The sequence below is a fragment of the Callospermophilus lateralis genome, chromosome 14 (assembly GCF_048772815.1).
Source record: "Callospermophilus lateralis isolate mCalLat2 chromosome 14, mCalLat2.hap1, whole genome shotgun sequence".
In the NCBI taxonomy this organism is placed as follows: domain Eukaryota; kingdom Metazoa; phylum Chordata; class Mammalia; order Rodentia; family Sciuridae; genus Callospermophilus; species Callospermophilus lateralis.
Window position 1 is genome coordinate 93,051,536 of NC_135318.1, and position 23,323 is coordinate 93,074,858.

General features: G+C 37.4%; 1 protein-coding gene across 1 annotated transcript in view; it reads left to right on the forward strand.

Annotated features, from left to right (window-relative positions):
- LOC143637869 (dynein axonemal heavy chain 9-like) overlaps window positions 1-23,323 on the forward strand; it is a 187,811-nt gene that overhangs the window by 93,787 nt on the left and 70,701 nt on the right. The window contains exon 10 of the mRNA XM_077105175.1: window positions 21,953-22,115. Coding sequence (XP_076961290.1) covers window positions 21,953-22,115 — 163 coding nt within the window. The remainder of the gene's footprint in view (window positions 1-21,952; window positions 22,116-23,323) is intronic.

A 23,323-nucleotide genomic window follows, 5' to 3' on the forward strand; every position in this document is an offset into this window, starting at 1 on the left:
ACTGTAAGACATGAAAAAAAAACATTAACATATGGCCCATACCTGGGGTAGGGGGATAGTGATTACAAGTAGTACCCTGAGTAGGCTCCTAAGTTAGGTTTACTAGAAAAGGATTTTAAAGCAACCATTATAAACATGGCCAAATAAATAAAGAAAAACATATAAAATTTTAAAGAAAAGTCTAGAAACAATGCTAAGCCAAGTAAGAATATCAGTAAGGGAAAATTATTAAAAAGAATCAGAAATTTAGAGTGGAAGAGTAAAATAATTGTAATGAAAATTCACCAGATGAATTCAAGAGTAGACATTTAAATTTTTTTATTAGTACATTATAGTTATACATAATATTGGGGTTCATTTTGACATAATAATACAATCATGGAACATAATTTGCTCCAGTTCAGTCCCCAGTACTTCTTTTTTTGTTTCCTTCCTCCCTACTCCTATTCCCTTTCTGCTACTCTTTTGATCTTTCTTCTATTTATCTATAGTTTTTAAAAAATTATATAGAGGTGGACTGGGATTGTGGCTCATCGGTAGAGCGCTGGCCTAGCACGGGCGGGACTTGGGTTCGATTCTCAGCACCACATAAAAACAAAGGCATTGTTTTGTGTCCATCCACCAAAAAGATATTCTCTCTCTCTCTCTCTCTCTCTAGAGAGAGAGAGAGAGAGAGAGAGAGAGAGAGAGGTGACTTTCACTGTGGTATATTCACATATGTACACAGGATGGTTTGATTAGTTTCATTCCATCATTCCTCAAAAGTTGAGTTGAGCTGGTGAAAGAGTCATCCATTTAAAAAAGAACAAGCAAAAGGATAGAGTTTTAAACGCTGAATTCCCCCACCCTTTCCCTTTTGTTGTTCTATGTAAACTCTGACTTCATATTTAGATAAAATGCTTAATGAAAGTAGCAAGAGTGGATATTCTGTCATCTTCCTGATATTGATGGTAAAGAACTGATCTTTTTTCCCATTAAATATGATGTGACTTTCAGGTTTAAGTACATGCCTTTATAAGAAGCCTTTCTGCTTTTGAAAGTTGGCTTCCATTCTTATTCTAATTCTTCCATCATGAACAGGTGTCATTTTGTATCAATTGTTTTGATCATGTGGTTTTATTACTCAGATGATCTTATGGTTTTATTACTCTCCAAAATCGGTTATTTAGCCATTTGTGTTCAAATCAGTAAGTAGGAATTATTTAAATTAACTAGTTTTTCCTTTATTATTATTTTTTAAATGTTTTATAGTTTTAAATGCATAAGTCTTCCACTTCTTTGGCTAAATTTATTTCTAAATGTTTTATGCTTCTTGATATTATCATAAATGGAATTGTTTCCTTAATTTTAGTTTGACTTATTCATTGCCAGGTGATTCTGTATATTGATATTTCATCACAATGATGATGAAATATTTACAATTTTAGTAGTTTTCTTTTAAATTCCTTGGACTTCCCTGTGCCATGTGTTTCCATAAGAAATAGAAACAATACAGGCAAAGAAAAACTCAGAGGGATACTGTTTGGTGATGCAGGCATATAGGTAGTGTTTGGTGGCCCCTGGAGTACAGCATGATTTAAGAACTGCCTCCTTAGATCCTTGTATCTTACAAAGTTAAAGCCTTAAAATGTTTGAGAAGGATCAAACTCATTGATTCTAAGAGACTGATAGAAGAAAATGGGTAGGAAAATCTCTTGGATCTGGGATCCTGCACTAAAACAAAGCTGAGGTTGTCTATTGCTTGGTTAATTGGGGAAAGGGCAATAAACATTCTTATACCTGAAGGAAGGCAAAGATTAGTTTCCAATGGGCACCAGGGAGAAAGGCTTAAGATGTTCATGCCCAAGCATATCTGAGACTGAATGTGGACTGAAAGAACCGATAAATACGCTTTATTTCATCACCAGCCTTGAAACAAATAGCAAGGACCAAGAACAAGAGTAGGGTGAGTGACTACCTCTCCAGAGACATGCAGGGACTGTTAAAAGCTTCAGGTAGAATTGGAACATTGAGAAAAACCCTCAAGGACTCTAGGAGAAACAGAAGATATCTGTACCCCTACTGGATGAATTCAAAGCTTGTGGTACATTGGGAATGATGATAGCAACAGCAAAACTTAAAATCAGCTAAATGCCAACCAGATTGACCATTTATCACAGTGGGCTAACTGGGGAAAGAGCATACTCATGTCTCGATATAAATCATATTACACTCAGTTTCTAATAACATTCTATGTATAATGTCTAGCTTCAATAAAAACTTCCAAAACACACTGAGTCATGTTCTACTTGGGCTTCTGTAACAAAATAACTTAGGTTGAGTACTTTTAAATAATAGGAACAAACTTCTCATAGTTCTGGAGGCTGAGGAGTCCAAAATCAACATGTCAGTAGCTTTGATTTCTGATGAGGGCTCATGCACTGGTTCATAGATGGCACATCCCTGTGTCCTCACATGGTGGAAGAGGCATGCTAGTTCACCGAGGACCCTTTCCCTCATGACATGATTACCTCCCAAAGGCCCCACTATCTAATACTGTCACCTTCTGGGTTATGACTTTCAAGAACAAATTGAGGAAGTACACATTGAGACCACAGCACACCAGGAAAGTGCAACAAAATGATGAATTGTCAACATAATGCAATCAAAGAACTCCACTCAAAACCACTGAGATGTTTGAACTATCAGGCATGAACTTCAATTATCACTAGTATCTTCAAGATCAAAAGGAAAAGGACAACTTATAATGAATAAGTGAAGAATTTTAGTTGAGATCCTGAAATTAAAAAAAAGAATAAAACTGATATACCAGCAAAACAATAACAACAACAATGCACATATCACTAATGAAGAATTCCTTTGAGGTCTGGGGTGTGGCTCAGTGGCAGAGACTTGCCTAGTGTATGTGAGGCACTGAGTTCAATTCTCAGCACCACATATGAATAAATACAAATTAAAAAGTCCATTGACAACTGAAAAAATATTTTTAAAAAACCTCTTTTCAAAAAAAAAAAAGATTTCCTTTTTCCTTAGATGTATGAGCAAATTTAACAGTTAAAGGGAAAAATCAGGAATGTAAAGGTAGAAATTAGCCTAATTAAGAAAAGAAAAAAAAAAGCTTTTGAAAGCATGTTAGAATTTAGGAGATAAATGTTCTAATCTAGTTAAAATTGAAGTCCCATGTAAATAAACAAATGAAAACCAACTAAAGACACACAAATAAATATAGAGACACATTCAAGCATTCTACACAAATGACCAAATACAAAGTTTTGATGGCATCAATAAAAGAATAAACATTACAAATGGGGATAAATATAAGAATGATCATAGACTTCTCATCAGAAAGAATATGTTTTAATCTGCTTTATGTTTGGTATAACAAAATATAGACAGTCCCTGATTTGTGATGATTTGACTTAACAGTGGTGCACATGTGATTTGTATTCAGTGAAAACTACATGACAAATTTTGAATTTTTATCTTTTCTCAGACCAGTAGCTGTCAGCTCAGTTTCATAGCAGTCACAGCAAGACACAGTCCCCAGTCAGCAAGCTACTCACTCTCGAGGTTAACAACTGATAATCTACCGTGCACTGTGCTGATAAGCTAGGATGCTCAGTAGACAAGGTATATTAAATGCATTTCCACCTTTTGACATTTTCTTATTATTATAGGTTTATCAGGCCACAGCTTAATTCTAAGTCAAGAATTATCTGTACCTGTGGCTCGATAATTCATAAAGGACAAAGACTTATTTCCTAAATTTTGGAGACTAGGAAGTTAAAGATCTACATCTGGTTAGAGCCTCCTTCCTGCTTCATCCCATGGCAGATGGCAGAGGACAAGAGAGCATGTGCAGAAGATAGCAAAAGATAGAACTTGAAACCTCAAGCCCTTTTGTAGTCAGCATTAATCCATTTATGAGGATGAAGCTCTCATGACCTAAAAGCCCCACCTCTCAATAGAGTTGCATAGGGGATTAAATTTCCAACACATGCTTTTGAAAACATTCACAATGTGACACTATGTAATCAGGAAGTCAAAGAAGTGACAATCTTTAACAGACCAGAAAAAAGTTAAACAGTCTAAAGATCTATTTCTAGGAAAAATATTCTTCACAAATTAAGGGGAAGCAAAACCAATTTTAGACAAATAAAATATGAAATAATATGTTGCCAGCAGATCTCAGTACTTGGAATGTTAATGCAACATGTGTAGGCAAAAGGATGATACAAGGCAGATATTTAGATCAAAAAATGAAGAGCTGAAGTAATTGTATAAGTTAAAGTTTTCAGAACAAATTTTTTCCTAATTCATATTTGATTACTGTCTATGTAAAGACATATATTAATGAGATATTGTGTGATTTATAAGGTATGTATAAGTAAAATAAATGAAAAAATAACACAATAGATAAAGAAAGGAAATCTGAACTTAATACAGTTTGGGAAAATAGTACCACCATGAATGAAAGAAAACACAGTGATTATGGGGTTAATTCCTCAAGAGACCTCATGATCTTTAAATGTCTGCACAGAACAACAGAGCTTCTATATTCATAAAAAAGAATCATCATGGCAAACTTATATCATTCCTCTCTCAATAACTATAGAGTAAGTTGCCAAAAATTAGTGTGTAGGAGACTTGATCAATGTAGTTTATCTACTTTACAGAATATCCTGTTTAACAACAGAATACACTTTTAAAGTACATGTGAAACATTTGCCAGGGTAAACCATATTGAGAGCCATGAAACAAATAGAAACAAATTGTAAAGAACTGAAATCAGCCAGGCATGGTGGTGCACGCTTGTAATCCCAGCAACTCAGGAGGCTGAGGCAGGAGGATCATGAGTTCTGAGCCAGCCTCAGCAACATCAAGGTGCTAAGCAACTAAGTGGGACCCTGTCTCTAAATAAAATACAAATTAGGGCTGGGGATATTTCTCAGTGGCCAAATGCCTTTGAGTTCAATTCCCAGTAACCCACCCCCAACAATAAACAAAAAGAACTGAAATCATACAAAGTATATTCTGTTACTATTGTGAATTTAATCAGAATTCAATACTCAGTGTTTTTAAAATGTCTAATTATTGGAAATTGAACAACACTTTTCTAAACCTTGAGTCAAAAGAAATCACAATAAAATTTAGGAAATATAAAAATGGAAGCATAACATATTAAAATTGGTGGGACAAGCTCAAAAAATGCTTAGAAATGTGTTAAATGTCTATATTTAAAAGATATAAAGTAAATTAAAATCTGAGCTCCCAGCTTAAGAACTAGAAAAGAAGAATAAATTAAATTTAAAGAGTAAGGCTAGACATTTAAATCAATAGAAGAAAAGAGAGAGTCCAGATATTGACCCATCTATTGACTTTTTAAAAGAGATGCCAATCTGTTCAACATACAATGTTGGAAGAATTGTACATCCTTCTGCAAAACACATATATTTATATATTAGCGGCCCTTGGCTTGCATCACGTACAAGAAATAACTAAAATGCATCACAGACCTAGATGTAAAAACAAACCCCACACAATACCTATGAGAAAACACAGTGACACTTGGAAAGGCAAAGTTTGTTAGTAGAATATAAAAAACCACACAAACCATTAAAATTCAGGTGTGAGATCAGGATTCCTGCTGTTAATCCTCATCGATGTTGAATTGTATCCTCCTGTGCAATATAACTAAAGAAAAGATGTGACATATGGAGATTAGGGAAGGAAACAAAATTACTGTTATTCGTAGATAATAGAAATTAACAGATAATTTAAAAAAATAGAATTAATCCAAGTTCAAAAACTGCAAAAGAGCATAAAATGAACATTAAATAATGAGTTATGTTCCTTTATGCCAGATAGAAATTAAAATTTCCAGTGACAGTGATACCATTCAGAAAGACAAAAAATATATATATTTTGGATGTACTTAGGAATAAATCTAACAAAATACGTTGGAGGCCTATATAAAAAATGTTACTAGAGACCCACAAAAGTGTCTTCAGCCAAATATGCTGGAGCACAGGAGCGAAGATTCCCATTTCATTGTCCCACACTCAGGCCTCCTGGAGAATGGGGCTGTCATTTCATGTCATGGTAGCAGCAGTAACTCTGGTGACAGTCCTCTTGATGGTCTAGGGGCTGCATGGCATTTCAGCCTCTATTTTGTACTGCTCTTTCTTCCTCTCCTCCTTACACATAAACTCTGATGGAGTATCAGACTGGCTTTATTAATGCCTATTCAAGGGAAAATGCCTGTTAGAAAAAGATCCCTAAGAGATCATAATAATCATTACCATTATCAAATTCTTATTAGGATCCAGGTGCTTTGCATGGATCATCTTATTTCAACCTAGTTACAACCATATAAGTATAATTAGAATGTCTTTTTACAGATGGGGAAACTGCTGCTTAGAATGGTTAAGTAAATGAGCCAAAGTCACAGAGTTAGTTGAGGAAGACTGATGAGTTCAGTGTCCAGGCTTTAAGTCACTCTGGTGGTGGTTCCAATCATTGCCTGTCACTGGTTCAGTCTCTGTACAAAGTTATGATTCAGTAGATTGTGGATTCTGGCTCTAATAATTTCAAATCAGGAAAAGAGTGCTATATAACGTATTATAATATTTTCTCAAGGACTTAATACCAAATTTTTTCCTATGCCTATAGAGAGGACAAATTCTTTTTATTATTCATCTGTAAAAGCACATGGCTTCCTATTTAGTATTAATTACCATAAAATAAAAACTGTAGCACTATTTTATTTTCATTTCTTGATTTTATTTTCAATATTTAGTAGATAAAATGGCTTCTATTCAAGATATACAATATGATCTGATATACATATATATTTGCAATGATTGTCATGAATTAATTAACACAACCATTCCCACCTATGCTACATGTTAGATCCCCAGAACTTGTCCTTATAAGGTCTCACCTATAAGTGAGACCATAGATATATTTGTATCTAATGGCAGCACCATTAATTATAGGAACTATCATCCTGATGCAGTGGATTTAGATAGCATTCTCAGAAATTTCTACATAGCTTATTCTTACCTTTTTAAAGCACAGACTAATCATTTCTATTGAGTCCAATATTTATCTTTTAATTTTCCTCCAAACTGTTGTTACATCTGAGGAATTGCAGAACCAGGAGGGAACACCTCATAATCAAACTGATAATACATTGGTCCACCTTATCCATGGGGGCTGCATTCCAAGACCCCAAGTGGATGCCCAAAGCCACAGATGGTAACAAACCCTAAAGATATTGTGTTTTTTCCTGTACATGGATACTTATGACACTGTCTAATTGATAAATTTGACACAGTAAGAGACTAACAATAGCTAATAATAAAATAGAACAGTTATAACTTGAAATTTGAGGGCAAAACTAGCACCTGTTTTTCCTGCACATTTTCACTGACAGATGATTAATTTTTATTGTAGATCTTAGCAATCTTAGCATGTGATTTTTTTTCTTTCCTGACTAAGAACTTTGACCTTCTCATTAAAGGAAGCACTTTATGGCTTTTCCTTAGAATGTTAGCACTGCAAGAATTATACCTCTGTGCTTTGGGGCCATGATTAAGTAAAATAAGTGTTACTTCAACATCAGAATGGCGACACCATGGCAGTGGATCTGATAACCTCGGCATCTACAAATTGAATAGTGAGTGAGTAGCACATGCTGTTTGGATATGCTGGACAAGGGGGTGATTCTTGGCCCAGGTAGGATGAAGCAGGATGGTGTGAGGTTTTATCATGCTACTTAGAATGGCACACAATTCAAATCTTATGAATTGTATTTCTGGAATTTTCCATGTAGTATTTTCAAACCATGGTTGACTACAAATAAATGAAACCGTGGAAAGCAAAATGCAGAAGGGTGGGAATTACTATATGTAATTTTGTGATTCTCCAACACAAGGTTATAGGCATGACTCTACCTCACTACTGGAAATACAAAGATAAGTAAACAATGATTTCATGGCAAAATAATGATTTCAAATTTAGTCATCTTATAAATTCTAGAGAACCTTTCAGATCAATCTTCTTGAATTAGAGTTACAAAAACATGAGCCACTGTAGAGCTCAATAACATTTTAGCAATTCATTAAATTATATCAGTTAGAAAGAATATTGTGTTGTTATAGATTATCAGGACAAGTTATTCTTTTTTTTTTCTGGGTCTGAGGATTGAACCTAGGGGTACTTTACCACTGAGCCATATCCCTAGTTCTTTTTATCTTTTATTTTGAGACAGGGTCTCTGTAAGTTGCTTAGGGCATCGCTAAGTTGCTGAGGCTGGCTTTGAACTTGTGATGCTCACCTCAGTCTCCCAAGTGGCTGGGATCATAGGAGTGCACCCTGGTGCCCAGAAACTTATTCATATTTTGAATTCTCACAAAAATAATCACGGATACATTAGCTCTTCAGAAATGCTCTTTGATAGATCTTTATTTTAATCACCCTTCCTTAATGATCTGGTAAATTATGTAAAGAACAATAAATGTTATCTCCTCTGACAGAAGATCTAAATCTTTCTTAATTGCTTTCTATATAGTGCAGTCAACATTTTTAATGGTGGACAATCTTTTCTTTTGAATGTCAGACAGTCCATTATAAGAACATCAAGACTTTTGTGCTTGTCTCCTTCTAAATTAATCATACTTTTTTGAACTCAGTGTCTCACTCATATAATTTAGAACAAAAATTGAATTGTTTTATATTGCTGTATATCTGTACAATACCTCAATTATACATGATTTTTAAAATATATGGTTGCATTAAAATTGTACATGATAGTGAGATTAATTATGCCATTTCATACATGCATATATAATTTGATCAATCTCATTTCCCAGTACCTTTCTTTTCTTTCCCTCCTCTCTCTGCCTTATGAACTTGCTTTATGTTACTGACCTTTCTATTATTGTTGTTTCTTTTTAAATATTTTTATTAATGAATTATAGTTATACATAATATTGAGGCTCATTTTGACAATCATAACATGCATGGAATTTAATTTGCTCTATTTCAGTCCCCGTTCCCACACTTACTCCCTCCCTCCATTTCTTCCTCTACTGGTCTTCCTTCTATTTATTTATTGTTTTGTAAATTCGCACTTTATAGATATAGAAAGGTGCAATTCACTTTGATATATTTATATATGTACATAACATAATTTGGTCGACTTTAGTCTGTGCTTCTCCCTTTTCCCATTGCTTCCCCATATCCCTTCATCATCTCCTTCTTCTACTCCACTGATCTCCCTTCTATAACCCATTTTTCCCTTATTTGTGAAAATTTGGCTCTGGACTTTTCATATTAGAGAAAACATTAACTTTCTTAGACTTGCTTATTTAACTTAGCATGATGTTCTTCAGTTCCACCACTTACCAGGAAGTACCGGTAATTTCATTCTTCCTTATGTCTGAATAAAACCCCATTGTGTCTACATATCACATTTTATTCATTCATCTGTTGATGGGCACCTGGACTTGTTCCATGGCTTGGCTATTGTGAATTGTACTGCTATAATTATTGATGTGTCTGTATCAATATAGCATGCTGATTTTAATTATCTCAAATTAATACTGAGGAGTGAGATAGCAGGGTAATATGGTAGTTCCATTCCTAGTCTTTTGGGAGTCTCCATACTGCTTTCCAGAGTGGATGTACTAATTTTCAGTTCCACAGACAATGTATAAGTATAGTTTCCCACATCCTCACCAGCATTTAGCATTATTTGTATTCTTGATAATTGTCACTATAACTGGAATGAAGTGAAATTTCAATGTAGTTTTGATTTTCAATTTCCTGTTTGGTAGGGATATTCAACATTTTTTCAAATATTATTTGCCATTTATATGTCTTCTTTTAAAGAGTGTCTGTTTAGGTTTTTTACCTAGTTATTGTTTTTTTTTATTTTGGTGTTAAGATTTTTAAATTATTTATATATTTTGGATATGAATCTCCTGTCAGAGGAGTAGCTGGAAAAGATGCTGTCTCATTCTTGAGGCTCTTTCTTCATCCTCTTAATTGTTTTCATTACTTTGCAGGTTTTTAAATTTGATGCCATCGCACTTATTGATCTTTGGTTTTATTTCTTGAGCTTTAAGAGTCTTTTTTTTTCTTTCTTTCTTTTTTTTATTATTTATTTATTTTTTCATCTTCCATACATTTGATTCAAATGAGTTATGCATTTCCATTTTTACCCCAAATACAGATTGCAGAATCACATCAGTTACACATTCACAATGTTTACATAATACCATTTTAGTGACTGTTGTATTCTGCTGACTTTCCTATCCCCTACTATCCCCCCTCCCCTCCCCTCTCATCTTCCCTCTCTACCTCATCTGTTGTTGTTCCATTCTAGAAGTTGGTGCCTGTGCCGTTATATTAGAGTGGAGAGCCTATGTATTCTTTCAAGAGTTGCAAATTGCCTGGTCTAATTCCTAGGTCTTTGATACACTCTGAGTTGATCTGTGCAGGGCAAGAGATAGAGATCTAGTTTCATTCTTCTATGTATGGGTATCCAGTTTTCCTAGCACCATTTGTTTAAAAAAAAAAAAAAAAGACTGTCTTTTCTCCAACATATGTTTTTGCACTTTGTCAATTATCAGATGAATATAAGTATGTGGATGTGTCTCTGTGTCTATTTTGATGTCAATACCAGGCTGTTTTTGTTGCTATAGCTCTGTAGTACAATTTCAGATTAGGTAATTAGGTATTGTATTGCTTCCTGCATTGCTCTTCTTGCTCAGGATTGCTTTGGTTATCTGGAGTCTCTTATTTTTCCAAATGAATTTAAGGCTGGTTTCTTTATAGTTCTGTAAAGAATACAATTGGTATTTTGATGGGAATTGCATCAAATCTGTACATTGCTTATTGCCATTTTTTTTTTACAGTATTCATTCTGCCCATCCAAGAACATGGTGGTGGTCGGGGGGAGCGTCTTTCCATCTTCTAAGGTTTCTTCAATTTCCTTCTTCCATGTTCCATAGTTTTGTGGTAGAGTTCTTTCACTTCCATAGTTAGGTTAATTTCTAGTTTTTTATTTTGTTTGTTTATTGTTTGTTTTAATGGATTTTATTTTTTAAATACATGATAGCAGAATGCATTACAATACTTATCATACATAAAGAGCATAATTCCTCATATATTTGTTTGTATATAAAGTATGCTCACACCAATTCATATGTTTGTTTTTCAGGTTATTGTGAAAGTGTTGATTTTTCTGATTTCTTTCTCAACAGAATCACTGTTGGAATATAGGAAAGCTATTGATTTTTGAGTGTTGATTTTCTATCCTGCTGCTTTGCTGAATTTGATTATCAGCTCTAAAAGTTTTCTGGTTAAAGTTTTTGGGTCTTCTAGATATGAAAGTAGCTACTTATGCTTCCTTTTCATCTCTATTTGTATGATATTTTTTTCCATTCTTTCATTGTAAGCCAATGGCTGTCTTTCCCTATAAGAGGTGTCTATGGGATCAGTTGTTGATGTATTATGGACTGTTTGTGTGGCTTATTCCCCTGCTTGTTCATATTGTTTGTATTTTTACCTGTCTGCTGTTCTGATTAGTTCTTCTACTTTTATGCAAGGTACTATTCAGTGAGCTTATTTCTCGTAAGTGACCCAGGCGGGGGCAAATATCCAAGTATTGATATTCCCATTCAACATGTATCCTCTGCTAAGCCCAATATCACAACCATTTGAAATAAAATACTAAGCCCAACTGGGAAAAAAAAACCTTATTAAAATGTTCTTCAGAGATTCTCAAATTCGATTATAAGATTGTAATAATGTTACTAAATAGGTTGAGAAATTAATTAATAAATATAGAAAAATTACTATTATTCTACATAAGGCTTGAAAAGGGAAGAAGAAAATGAGGCAGAGGAAAGGATAGAAAAAATAATACAAATTAAGATTAAAAAGACAATAAAGGGAGGGATACTTGAAGTAGGATCGGGCATACCAAGAGGGAAAAGAGAGACTAAGGGGAGTCAGTGTGAACCTGAGCCAGTAGTGCAAAGATAGAACTGTCCAAGGTACTAGAGATTCGGCAATGAGCAAGACAGGCTGTGCACTGGATTTGTGGAGGGTAGGGAAAGCTTATGGGAAAACGTCACATGTGAAAAGGTGAAGTCAGCCAAGGGGAGATAAAGAAGAGCCCAAGAGGTGGGAAGGGGAAAGAAGATATCTCAGAACTGTATAAATTAGAAAAAATCAAATGAATAATTCGACAATGGTGACAAGGGCAATAGAGAGACCAAGATGAGACAAACTAAAAAGATATCATTAGATTTGACAGAAAGTGATCAATTGATCATTATTTACTCATTAACTTTTTATTTTTTTAATTTTTTTTTGTACCAGGAATTGAACGCAGGGGCACTTAACCACTGAGCCACACCCCCAGCCCTTTTAATTGTTTTATATTTATTTGTTTATTTATATTTTTTATTTTTTTTTTATTTTCTTGAGACAGGGTCTCACTAAGTTGCTTAGGGCCTTGCTGAGTTGCTGAGGCTAACTTTGAACTTGATCCTCCTGCCTTAGCTTCCTGAGCTGCTGGGATTACAGGTGTGCACTACCCCACCTGGCACTCATTTATTTATTTTTAATAAATTTATTAATCCTGACCAAGCAAATTGAAATAAAGTAAAGAAGGGCAGATGGAGTGGTAGCCTCTTAAAAAAATGTATTTGCTTAAGGCTGAGATTATGGCTCAGTGGTAGAGCACTTGCCTAGCATGGGTTTGGTTCTCAGCCCTGCATAGAAATAAATAAAATTAAGTTTCAATGACAACCAAAAAAAATTTTTTTAAATGTGTTTTCTTAAGAAGTGAATCCTCAACAATTCCTTCAGTTTTTCTATACTTAAATACTTTCACAATGGTGTTCCTTTGGGAATCCAGAAAATACAAGTAAAATGATGTTTATCAAAAGAATAAATCTTTCTAAAGTGTGCTACACATTTTAGGTAAAGAAAAAATAAAGTCTCCTGAACATAATTTAATGCTTCTTGATGGATCAAGAATTGTTATTGGGAACATTAATTATTGTGCTATGCTGCTCACTCTGGGATAGTGATATATGGACTTGATTATTCTCCCTCTGAATTTCTCCCAACAGTTGATCTGTTTTATTTATTTATTTTCTTTCTCTTTTCAACCTCATGCCTGCTATTTCCTGCCTTCTGTTTATCTTCAGTCCTTTTTAGAATCCTTTTTAGTTTTTATATAGGGAAAGGAACATAGACTGAAATCAAAACATTAATCCTTCTTTTCTCCAACTTACTTCTGAATCAAACTGAGGTTTAAAAAAAAAAGCATGGATAAATGAATAATCAAATATCACTTTTAATATGAACATCATTGATATCTTGAAACTGAAGCAAGAATCTGGCAGACTTACCTTCCATCACCAGGCTGTGTCCCAGGTCATGATGTTATAAAAGATATGTCCTAAAGGGGCAGCCCAGATGTCTGCTTCCTGTAGGAGTTAGTTTACAAGAAAGAAAGAAAGAAAAAGAAAGAGAAAGAGAGGGGGGGGAGAGAGAGAAAGAAAGAAGAAAAGAAAGAAGGAGGAGGAGGAAGAGGAGGAGGGGAAAGAGGAGGAGTAGGAGAAGAAGGTTGAAGTCTTAGTTCCTGAATTAACTGAGAACTTCTAGAGGAGTGAGAATATAGACAATCCAGGAACATAATACCAATGGACATCTTCATATAGAGGTCAATTAGTAATGTGATAGCAAGTTCTGCTCCTATAGAGCCAAACAGATGAAGTTAGGAATCTCAGTTCCTATGACCTTGGAAAATTAAGAAATCTCACTAATCCTCAATGTCTTTGTCATTAAATGGAAAAAAAAACTCACAACGTCTATTTCAATGAGCTTTTACAAGGATCAAATTAAATAATATATGGTACAATAAAGATACTTCAGCACTGTAGAATGCCTTCACTCTTTCCAAATTACCATTTCCCTTCTTACCCCCTCTTCATGCCTGGCTTTGGCACCAGTGAGACATGACATTAGTAACTTCTGCATATTAATGAGAGTGTATCTCTCTGTCAGTGATTGATCAATACCACAGCTGTCACAGCTTTGGCTGTTCTTGGCTGTGCTCAGCATGCCTTGCCCTCAAAGACTTTTTCAGTCCTGCATTACTTGGAGACTGTTCAAGGATTTATTGTTACTGGGCAGCTCATAGCAAAATTCCTTAGACATTGCTTTTTACGTATCACAAAAAGCATTAGTTAATTGCCTAAGTTTACAAAGATCCAAAGCATGATTCCCCACTTTTCTAAGAGCTTGCAGCATAATTTAAAAGTAACTCTCACAATTGTTGAGACCTCAAAATGTTTGTGATGCGCATCATGGTTAGGAGAGCTAAAGGGAATGATCAAAAACAACAGCAGGGACATTCTTTTAAGTGTTGTAGCTATCTAATGAATGATTGGAAGTAATCAGCAAACTTTCCAGATAAATTCCACTTACACTACCAGTGCTATCCTCAGAACTGCTCTGCATTCCCCAGTCTGAGTTCCGTCCACCACACTCCCTGCCCTCCCAAATCCTCCCTCTTTGCCTATGGTTTTCGTGAAACAAAATCTGCCTCATCTTCCATTTCTCTGAGTTCATCCTTCTCTGGTGGATCTGAAAAAAAAACAATGGACCCCTGAGTAGAGGAAACCTGTTTCCTTCCTGGACCCAGGTACCCCAGAGTCTAGGGAGTTGTAAGTCTCCTCCTTACCCCCTCCCTCACCGCCCCCCGCCCCGGGCATGTTCAAGTCATTTCTCCTTTTGTCCTTCACAAACCACAGCTCTTTCAAAGCACACGGAATCCAGGTTCCATGCTACTTCTCCCCCCGTGACAGTTGACAGGTGACTCCTCAATGCTGAGCCATCTGTCTCTCCTCACCCATGGCTTCTAGTCCCCCCTTCTTTCTGATCCTTGGTCTCCTCTGCTCCTATGATCTTTTCTTCCACCTCACCTCAGCCCCTCATGTATAACCTCTGTCCTAGAACATCTACCATCAATGGTGAACTCACCTGCAAAATCTGAATTTCAATTATCCCACTCTCCACCCTGTACCTCCTACCCTTCCACTCACCTGTCTTTTATTCCACCTCTTCTTAAACTTCATCAAGACTTTGTTTCATGGGCCATCTACCTTCTCAAGCTCCCCCCTACCATGTCTTTACTTTCTCCCTCACCTACGATGGATTCTGTCATCCTGGTACAAACTCCCCTACCTCTCCTGTCATTGTACCCACATGTAAAAGCCCCACTTTGGTGAAACCAGTCTGTTACCTTGTTCCACACCTATCCTCATCCAGCTGTTTATGGTTGAAGAAGAATCCCTCACCATGTTTGTGCTAGTCATTTTTTTGCATTGCTGTGAACAAAATACCTAACAACGACAACTCACAGGAGAAGAGATTTCTTTTGGATCATGGTTCAGAAGATTCAATCCATGGTCAACTGGTTCCAAGGCAGAAATATCATGGTGGAAGGGTGTGGCAGAGGAAAGTGGCTCATCTCGTAGAGGAAGGAGCCAGGGAAAAGACAGACCATTCCAGGGCACACTCCCAGTGACCTACTTCCTCCCAGTATCAGATGACAGGACCTCACGATTTTATCATTCCCTAAAAGTGTGACCTCTGAATCTTGATGCATTGGTGACCACATTTTTACATATGAGCTTTTAGAAGATACTCCAGATCCAAATCATAACAATAATTGACTACATTTGTTTCAGTATTGTGGCCACAATATCAAGTAGGCCCCCCAACGTTGCTAGAATTCCTCCTCCAGGATCCTGAACACTTTGTTCCTTTGTCTTTCCAAGATAACTGAATTATATGTTTTTCCTTTCTCCTCAAACTTCTAACACTTCTCCCCTCTCTTTAATCCCAGCTAACAACCACATCTCTTGTTTCACTGAGAATTCTTATACCTGCCTACCTGGGATACCTGTGCAGCCCATGTATTTCATACACATCCTACCCACAAAATTGTGCCTTCCTTGCTGTTTTAATTAATGAGTTTGGTTCTTACCTGGGGATGATCCCTTCATACATATGGATGGGATCCCAACACCTCTCATCTTCTCAGTGACTTTACTCCTTCCTATAATTATCTTCTCTGCCTCTCTATCTCTCCTTCTCCTTTTTCTTCTCCCTCTCCATTTCCCTCTCCCTCCCCTCTTTTCTCTCTCTCCTTTTTCATGTTACCCCATCATTAATTTCTGTATGCACATTAATGTACATACACACCTACCATGTTACCACTTATCCAGGAAATAATAAAATATTCCTTGATCTTCGTATCCCTTCCCATCTACTACCCCTCATTTCTCTTCAGCAAAACTCACCAAAGAAATTATCCATTCTTGTCATACCTCCTCACCTCTAATTCTCCTCAACCCACTGCTTACCATCTGAACAAAGCGGTTCCCACGGTAATCACCACAGACTCGCCTCTTGCTAAGGTCAGTTGACATCGCTTGTATTACTGGACACCCTGTTGCATTTTTTCATGATTTACTATTGTGTCTACTTTCTTGGCTTGCATCCATCCATTCATCCAACACATGTTTATGGATTAGACCACCATAGTATGGGTATGGGGGATCTTGGTTTTATTGACTTCAGATCCCCAATACCAGGACATTGTCTGGAATCTAGCAGGTGCTCTATAAACTTTTTAACATATCATATAGGAATAAACCAAGTAGAGGAGAATAAAGGGAAGGGGGGGATGCTGGGAGATGAAGAATCCAATTTCAAATAGAGTGATCCAGAGGCCTTACCAAAAATGCAGTATCTGATATGACACATAAGATATAAAAGTCACCATGGGTCAGGTTCACAGTGCTTTGAATATATCAATTTTATTTAGTCCTTATAAAAAGACCTAAAGAAGGTAAGGCCTATTGTTCTCCCTATATTGTAAATGAGAAGAGAAGTTGCCTGAGGTCATATACCTCATAGAAAGGAAGCCAAGTCTCACACCTGTGCAGTCTGGGTCCAGAGTCTGTGCTCTTGCCCTTCACATGTGACGTTTTCCCATAAGCTTCCCCTACCCTCCACAAATCCAGTGCACAGCCTGTCTTGCTCATTGCCGAATCTCTAGTACCTTGGACAGTTCCTAGCACATAGTAGGTATTCAGTAAATAAGGGCTTAAAATGTCTACCAACTAACCCCGTGATAGTGCAACCAGTATTTTTCCTCCTCTTTAAGAGCTACCAGCACCTCTGCATCAGTTTTGGAACTGAGGCGAGTCTTTGCCCTTTAAGGGTGAATTTAATTTGGGAGAACAGCTAGTGATTCCCAACATGGGTGATCAAACTGACGGATATTGTTTTTAGGAAAAAAAAATAAGGGCTGGTTATGAGAACTGGCTTTTCTCCTGAGACTCATAAACAGAGTCTAAAGATCATTTCCAAAGAGAGGCCTGAGCCACTTTTAGTGATGGCAAAACAACTGGGAAAATGAACTGTCTTGAGGGGGCAATGCTGAAGCACAGAATGTATTCGGATGTATAATTTTCTGTACATTTGTGTTTTTTAAAAAAAAAAAAAATCCATGTCCCATTCCTTTCCCCTTGCCCTGCCCTTCCCTCCCCTCCCTGTGGGCTCATTGACCCCTCTGTGCTGCCCCTACCGGCCACATATCCTTAGACCACAAAAAAGGGAGGCCAAACAATGCACTGAGAAACATGAATGATAAGCAGCAAGATGCCACAGCCTCTGGTGTCCAAGACTCAGAGCATTCAGGGCTTGCTCCTGGAAAATCCCACCCCCCTGAGACCCAAGTTGGGAGTGGCACAGGAGAAGAAAATTATCTGTATGAGCTTTCTGAGGAACCCAGGAGTCCTGTGGGGCAGGGGATGCAGAACAAGGTGAGAGCCAGCCTATTTTAATGGTGCAGTAGGATCTATGTTCATTCTGACTTCATCTGTCTATTTTCTTCTTGTCACTAGAACATTTTAGTATTTTCTTTTGTTGGATGCCCCTACACCTTCTCCCAATATTGCTTCTCTCCTTTCTCTTGCTTTAAACCCAATTGGCTGGGGTGTTTTGGCAAGGACACCTAACTTCCCCAAGCCTCATGTTCTTCATCTGTAAAACGAGAATAATAAAAATACCCTCGTGGTAAGGTTGTTGCTGCCTATGGGAAATGCTTCACCCCCGAGAAAGCAGTCAATACATATTCATTTTTCTCTTGGTGCTCTTGCTTCCATTCTCCATAATACCACTGAATTTGTTCTTCTATTGAATTCCTTCATTTATTTTTATTTTTATTTTTTTATTTCTTACATACATGACAATAGTGATATGCATTACAATCATAATTATCCATTCACAACACCTTCATAATTTCAGCAGATTCTCCTTCTGCCTTTTCTTAAAACCTTCAACTAGATCTTTTCACCCACTTTTGACACCGTCTTCATTCATCTTTTTCTTTGCCTCTTTGTTTTTTTGCACTCTCACGTGGATTTTCTGCCTGCTCTCTCTTTTTCTTTGAGAATCACTTAGCAATCATTAGTAAAAAAGAACTTCAGATGTACTTCTTTTGTGCCCAAAGTATCTTATTAGTTCTCCAGGGGATTTGTGTGTGTGTGTGTGTGTGTAGTCTTCAATAAACCAGCCTTCTCCAGCTGTGCTGTGTTGCATCTTCAGCTTTTGTTTTTAATCTCCCAGAAATTCAGTAAAGAGCTTAACATAGACTGGTGTGGCTGGCTGGCCCAGGAGCTCTTTAGAATATTGATCTTCTTTTTAAATTTTGTAATTTAAATGCAGAACCCTTTGCCCTCCTCGGAGGTTGTTAATGAATCCCCAGCTGGAACCTGATGCTGACAACTGCAGACTTAGCCATTCTTCTCTGGAAACTTCATCACTAACGATGTGTTTTCCATTTTAGATGTTGAATGACATGAGCAAAACTGAGTTCAGGCCTTCTAGAATGCAGCTGGGTGTTGGACATCCCAGAGAACCCAGTTGGAGTCCAAATCTTCCCCCCAAGATTGCCCCTCTCCTCCACTTTGAATCCATTCCCACCTCCCCTTTTCTAAATCAGGAGAGAGAACCTGGATATCTTAGCACCTTTCACAAAGGAGACACAAAGCAAATGACCATGACACAAAGCACATAGCACCATGAATAATTACGCACATCGTCCCAAATGTGACACTGAGTTTAAGGCATGGACATGTTCTATTTTACTTTAATAACATTTTGTTGGATATCTTCAATGTGCCAGCACGGAAATGCATACCAAACAAGTAGGCACACTCTTCAGATGTTGTGAAATGATGGTTTAAAAAGAGAGCAAGAGAAGCATAATGCTAGCTGAAAAAGTCAGAGTATAAATCTTCTAATTAAATTATTAAAGTAAAAAAGTAAAATCATTTAAAAAAACAGTAAATGCAGGTCAGTAAATGATAAACACTTAGATGAATGAATTGTAACTACATAAAATTCAGTGAGATATGATTTTAAATTCTAAAAATTTGTGTACATCCAAAATACCTTAAAGAAAACTAAAAGGTAATAGTAAAAAGTTGGAGGGTAATTCAAAACATACATAAAAGGTCCTTACAAATGTAGAAGCCCACTTAAATTTAAAAGTGGGCAAAGGACATGAACAGAAAATTTACAAAATAAAAAAATATAGAAGGATCAATAAGCATGACAAATGTTCAATTCCATAAAAAATTAAAATTAAAACAATAATATTTTTAGCCACTAAATTGGCAAAGATTTATGTATGTGTGTTTGTGTGTGTGTGTGTGTGTGTGTGTCTACTTGCATGCATGCATGTGTGAGGTTGGGCACCAGGCCCCCCTTCATGCAGCTGGTACTGATTGTTGACACACATATACTTGTGCCGTTTCCTTCCCAACAACAAATACAATGCGGACCCACAGTTAGTTTATGCTAATTCTGACCAAGTCATCAGTACATGCAAGAAATTTGCCCTAATAAGAAAATTCATCACAAAGAAGCTCAGCATGAGCCCTGTGACCTCACACCTACTTATTGTAACTTGTCAAACCCCACCCACCAAAACTACTTCCCAGCCCTCCCTCCAAACTGATGTCACACAGACCTTAAGTCACTGCACCATTACTTAATTTGGGTATAGCATTTCTAATCATAATATCATTAACATAAGACAGGAAATAGGAATGTATTCTGTGAAATTCAATTTCAAATGGATCCCTGTTCTATTTGGCCAAATGCTACCTGAATTCTTATTATCGTTTTCTTTTTGTCCCAAGATCACCAACACCTACATTCACGGATTTATATTCTAATTCAGTGAATACAATCCAATAAATCCTCATCCTGCAATACCACAGATTCACCTTTTGATCAGTTTTACCTTAGAAAGGTAAAACTTAGTGCTATCTTCTGGGGGTGGTTTTCTGGAACATATCAAAAGCTACAGAAAGTGTCCTACTGCCTGACTCAGCAATTTTACTCCTAGGAACTTATCCCAAGGAAAAAAATTAGAGATCGAAACAAAGAGATTATATTTTATTATTTATAGCTGAACTATGTTGGAGACAATCTAAACATCCAACAGTAGGCTATTACAGATAAGCAACCTATTCTACTTTTATACCAATATAATATTCATGTTTTATACAATATTGTCCCAGCATCAAAAGCAAGATGCAGCAGATTGTTACTGTCAGAGGGAAATAATCAGAGTATAATGCTAAATGAAAAAAAAAATGGTTCAAAACACTACCTTCAGTCTAAAGAGTGAACCTAAACCCAATTTTTAAAAATTGACGAGATATAAATATATTGACTTTTTAGGTGTAATGAATGTATGTATGCATAACTACGTATTTACAAAAAATAGATAGTAAGGAAAAGTCCACAAGGCCAATTAATTATTAATATCAATAATGTTTCTTACTAGACAGCAGCCAATTGTGTATTTTTCCAGTGGTTTTATACATTTTGTGCAATGCATAGCCATTGTTTTCAAGATGGACATGAAACGGGAACAGGATTTCTTTTTATAAATAACGTGCACCCAGGAGAGGGCTTAAAGAAAAGGTTGGCAGCGTCTCCTAGAGAGAGTTTGGAGGGCTTGATGCAGAGTGGCGTTTGAGGAAGGCTTGGGAGGACCGGGGCAGTGGCTTCCTTTGGAGAGGGTGGTCTAAGCCCAGCGTGAGACCTGGAACATTTCCCCATGCTGAGGTGGGCACTGAGGGCGATGAGAAGAAGCTAAGCCATGAGGGGAAGAATCCAGAAGCCAAGGATGTGGGTGTCTTGCGGGTTGGCAATTATGCAAACATTCATTACAAGAGCATCAACATCCACCAAGGACTGAAGGAGGAAGAGAGAAACTATGTCAGGCTCTGTTCTTACCCTTCCTGCCTCACGCTCCTCTTCTTTCCTAAGACGAACACACTGTTCTGGTCTTGCCATGTCCCCAAGCCTCCCCTGATATTAATTATTATTATTATTATTTTAGTAATATGTCTTCTACTTTTCTCTTTTTTCCTGTTCCCTCTTCTTGCCCAAAAGCACAAATAGGGGAGACTAAGTGAAGTGGGGCTGGGGGGCGGGCAAAGTCAGGCTTAATGGGGAGAAGAGGGAGAAGAATCCTGGGCCCCTCCCCATCCATCCCTGTGGCTGACCCCTGAAGTGCTGCCTGCCTGGCCTGGACTTGTCTCTCCCTGGTTCACTGAAGGCTATGGATTCAAGCAAATCAACAGCAACTTTAGTCCACTTGGGCAAGAAGGCAGAGCCAGGTTTGGGGACATTTTATCAGGTCCCCTTGGCTCAGCCCATGATGCACTGCTTCCAAGGAAGGATCCTATTCCCCCTAAGATGGTTATATGCCTCCTACTGGGAAAAGTCTGATCAAAGGAGCAGGCCTCTGCTTCTTCCTCTGTAGCTGCCATATCAATCGCATCTTGGAGTCCCCACGGGGGAATGCTCTGCTGATTGGCGTAGGTGGGAGCGGCAAACAGAGTCTGACAAGGCTGGCGGCTTTCATCAGCTCCATGGATGTGTTCCAGATCACGCTGCGCAAAGGCTACCAGATCCCTGACTTCAAGGTGAGAAGGCCCGCCGGCTGGGGAGTAGACTCAGCCTCTGTCCAACCACCCACGACTCCTTGTCAACCTTCCTTAGCTCTCTAGTTCCCCTGTCCAGAGTCTCCCTTTAATTGTCCATTTTCTCCTTAGTGTCTGGGTTGGTGACAGGAGGGGCTCTTTTCTTATGAGACTCAGCCTGCGCGCAGTGACCTCTCCAAGGTCTGCCTTTGCAAGCCCCCAGCTGCCCTTAGGACATCCGTGGGGCCTCAGCTTTTGCCCCAAATCTATATCAAATTCAGCGTGCAGCTTGCTAGCTTCCCTAGTACATGCAGGAAGAATCCCAACAGTCTTCCCAAGTTTTATTAAGAAATTCAGATTTTAAAAGATGGATTCAATAATCACTGGCCCCCTCAGGTCCTGCAGGGACATTTTCTGGTTTCAGAGAGCAGCCCTTAGGAGCCACGCGTGATGCATGTTCTGGAAAGTGAAGAAAGGACACATACAACCTTCAGAGATCCTTTGTCTAGTTCTCTCACTTTTATGCATGGCCACAACCAAGTCACAATAGAAAGTCATGGTGTCATTTATATCGAGATGCTCTGCCTTTCCTGTTCCTGGAAGAACTCCAGCCAGCCCTGAGCCACCTGCTCTCATAATATTCCAGCCACTGATGGGAGAGGTACATGCTGGCTTCTGCTCTGAAGCCACAGCTCAGGCTCTTGACACTGGCTGTATCCAAGGTCATACATCAGGTTCAGATTAGGTCTTTCTTCAGGGTTTCAAAAAAAAAAAAAAAAAAGATAAAACAAGACAGCATAGTAATGGGAGCTATGCATTTACAGAATGATGTAAGACAGTAGTTCTACACTGAGACTTTGGCTAAATCCCAGAATCGCTAGGGATCTTCAAATAATGCCAATGGCTGCATCCCATCCCCAGCTATTCTGACTCAACTAGCATGAGAAATAGCCTGGGCATTAGGGTTTTTCAAAGCATCCTCCAGATGATTCTAATGAGAATTAAAAAACACTGCCTTAGATCATTTTGTAAAAGCATAAGGTAAGAACCATTGATCTAAAAGGAAGTGTATTATCTTGAATTATTTGGATACCAAGAAAGCTCTGCAACAATGTTACTGAAAGCGCAGTCCTTGCCCCCTATGCCAAAACAATAACAAGGACACAGTTTTGAGAAAAAGGAAAAAAGAAGTTTTATTGCTTTGCTCCGAA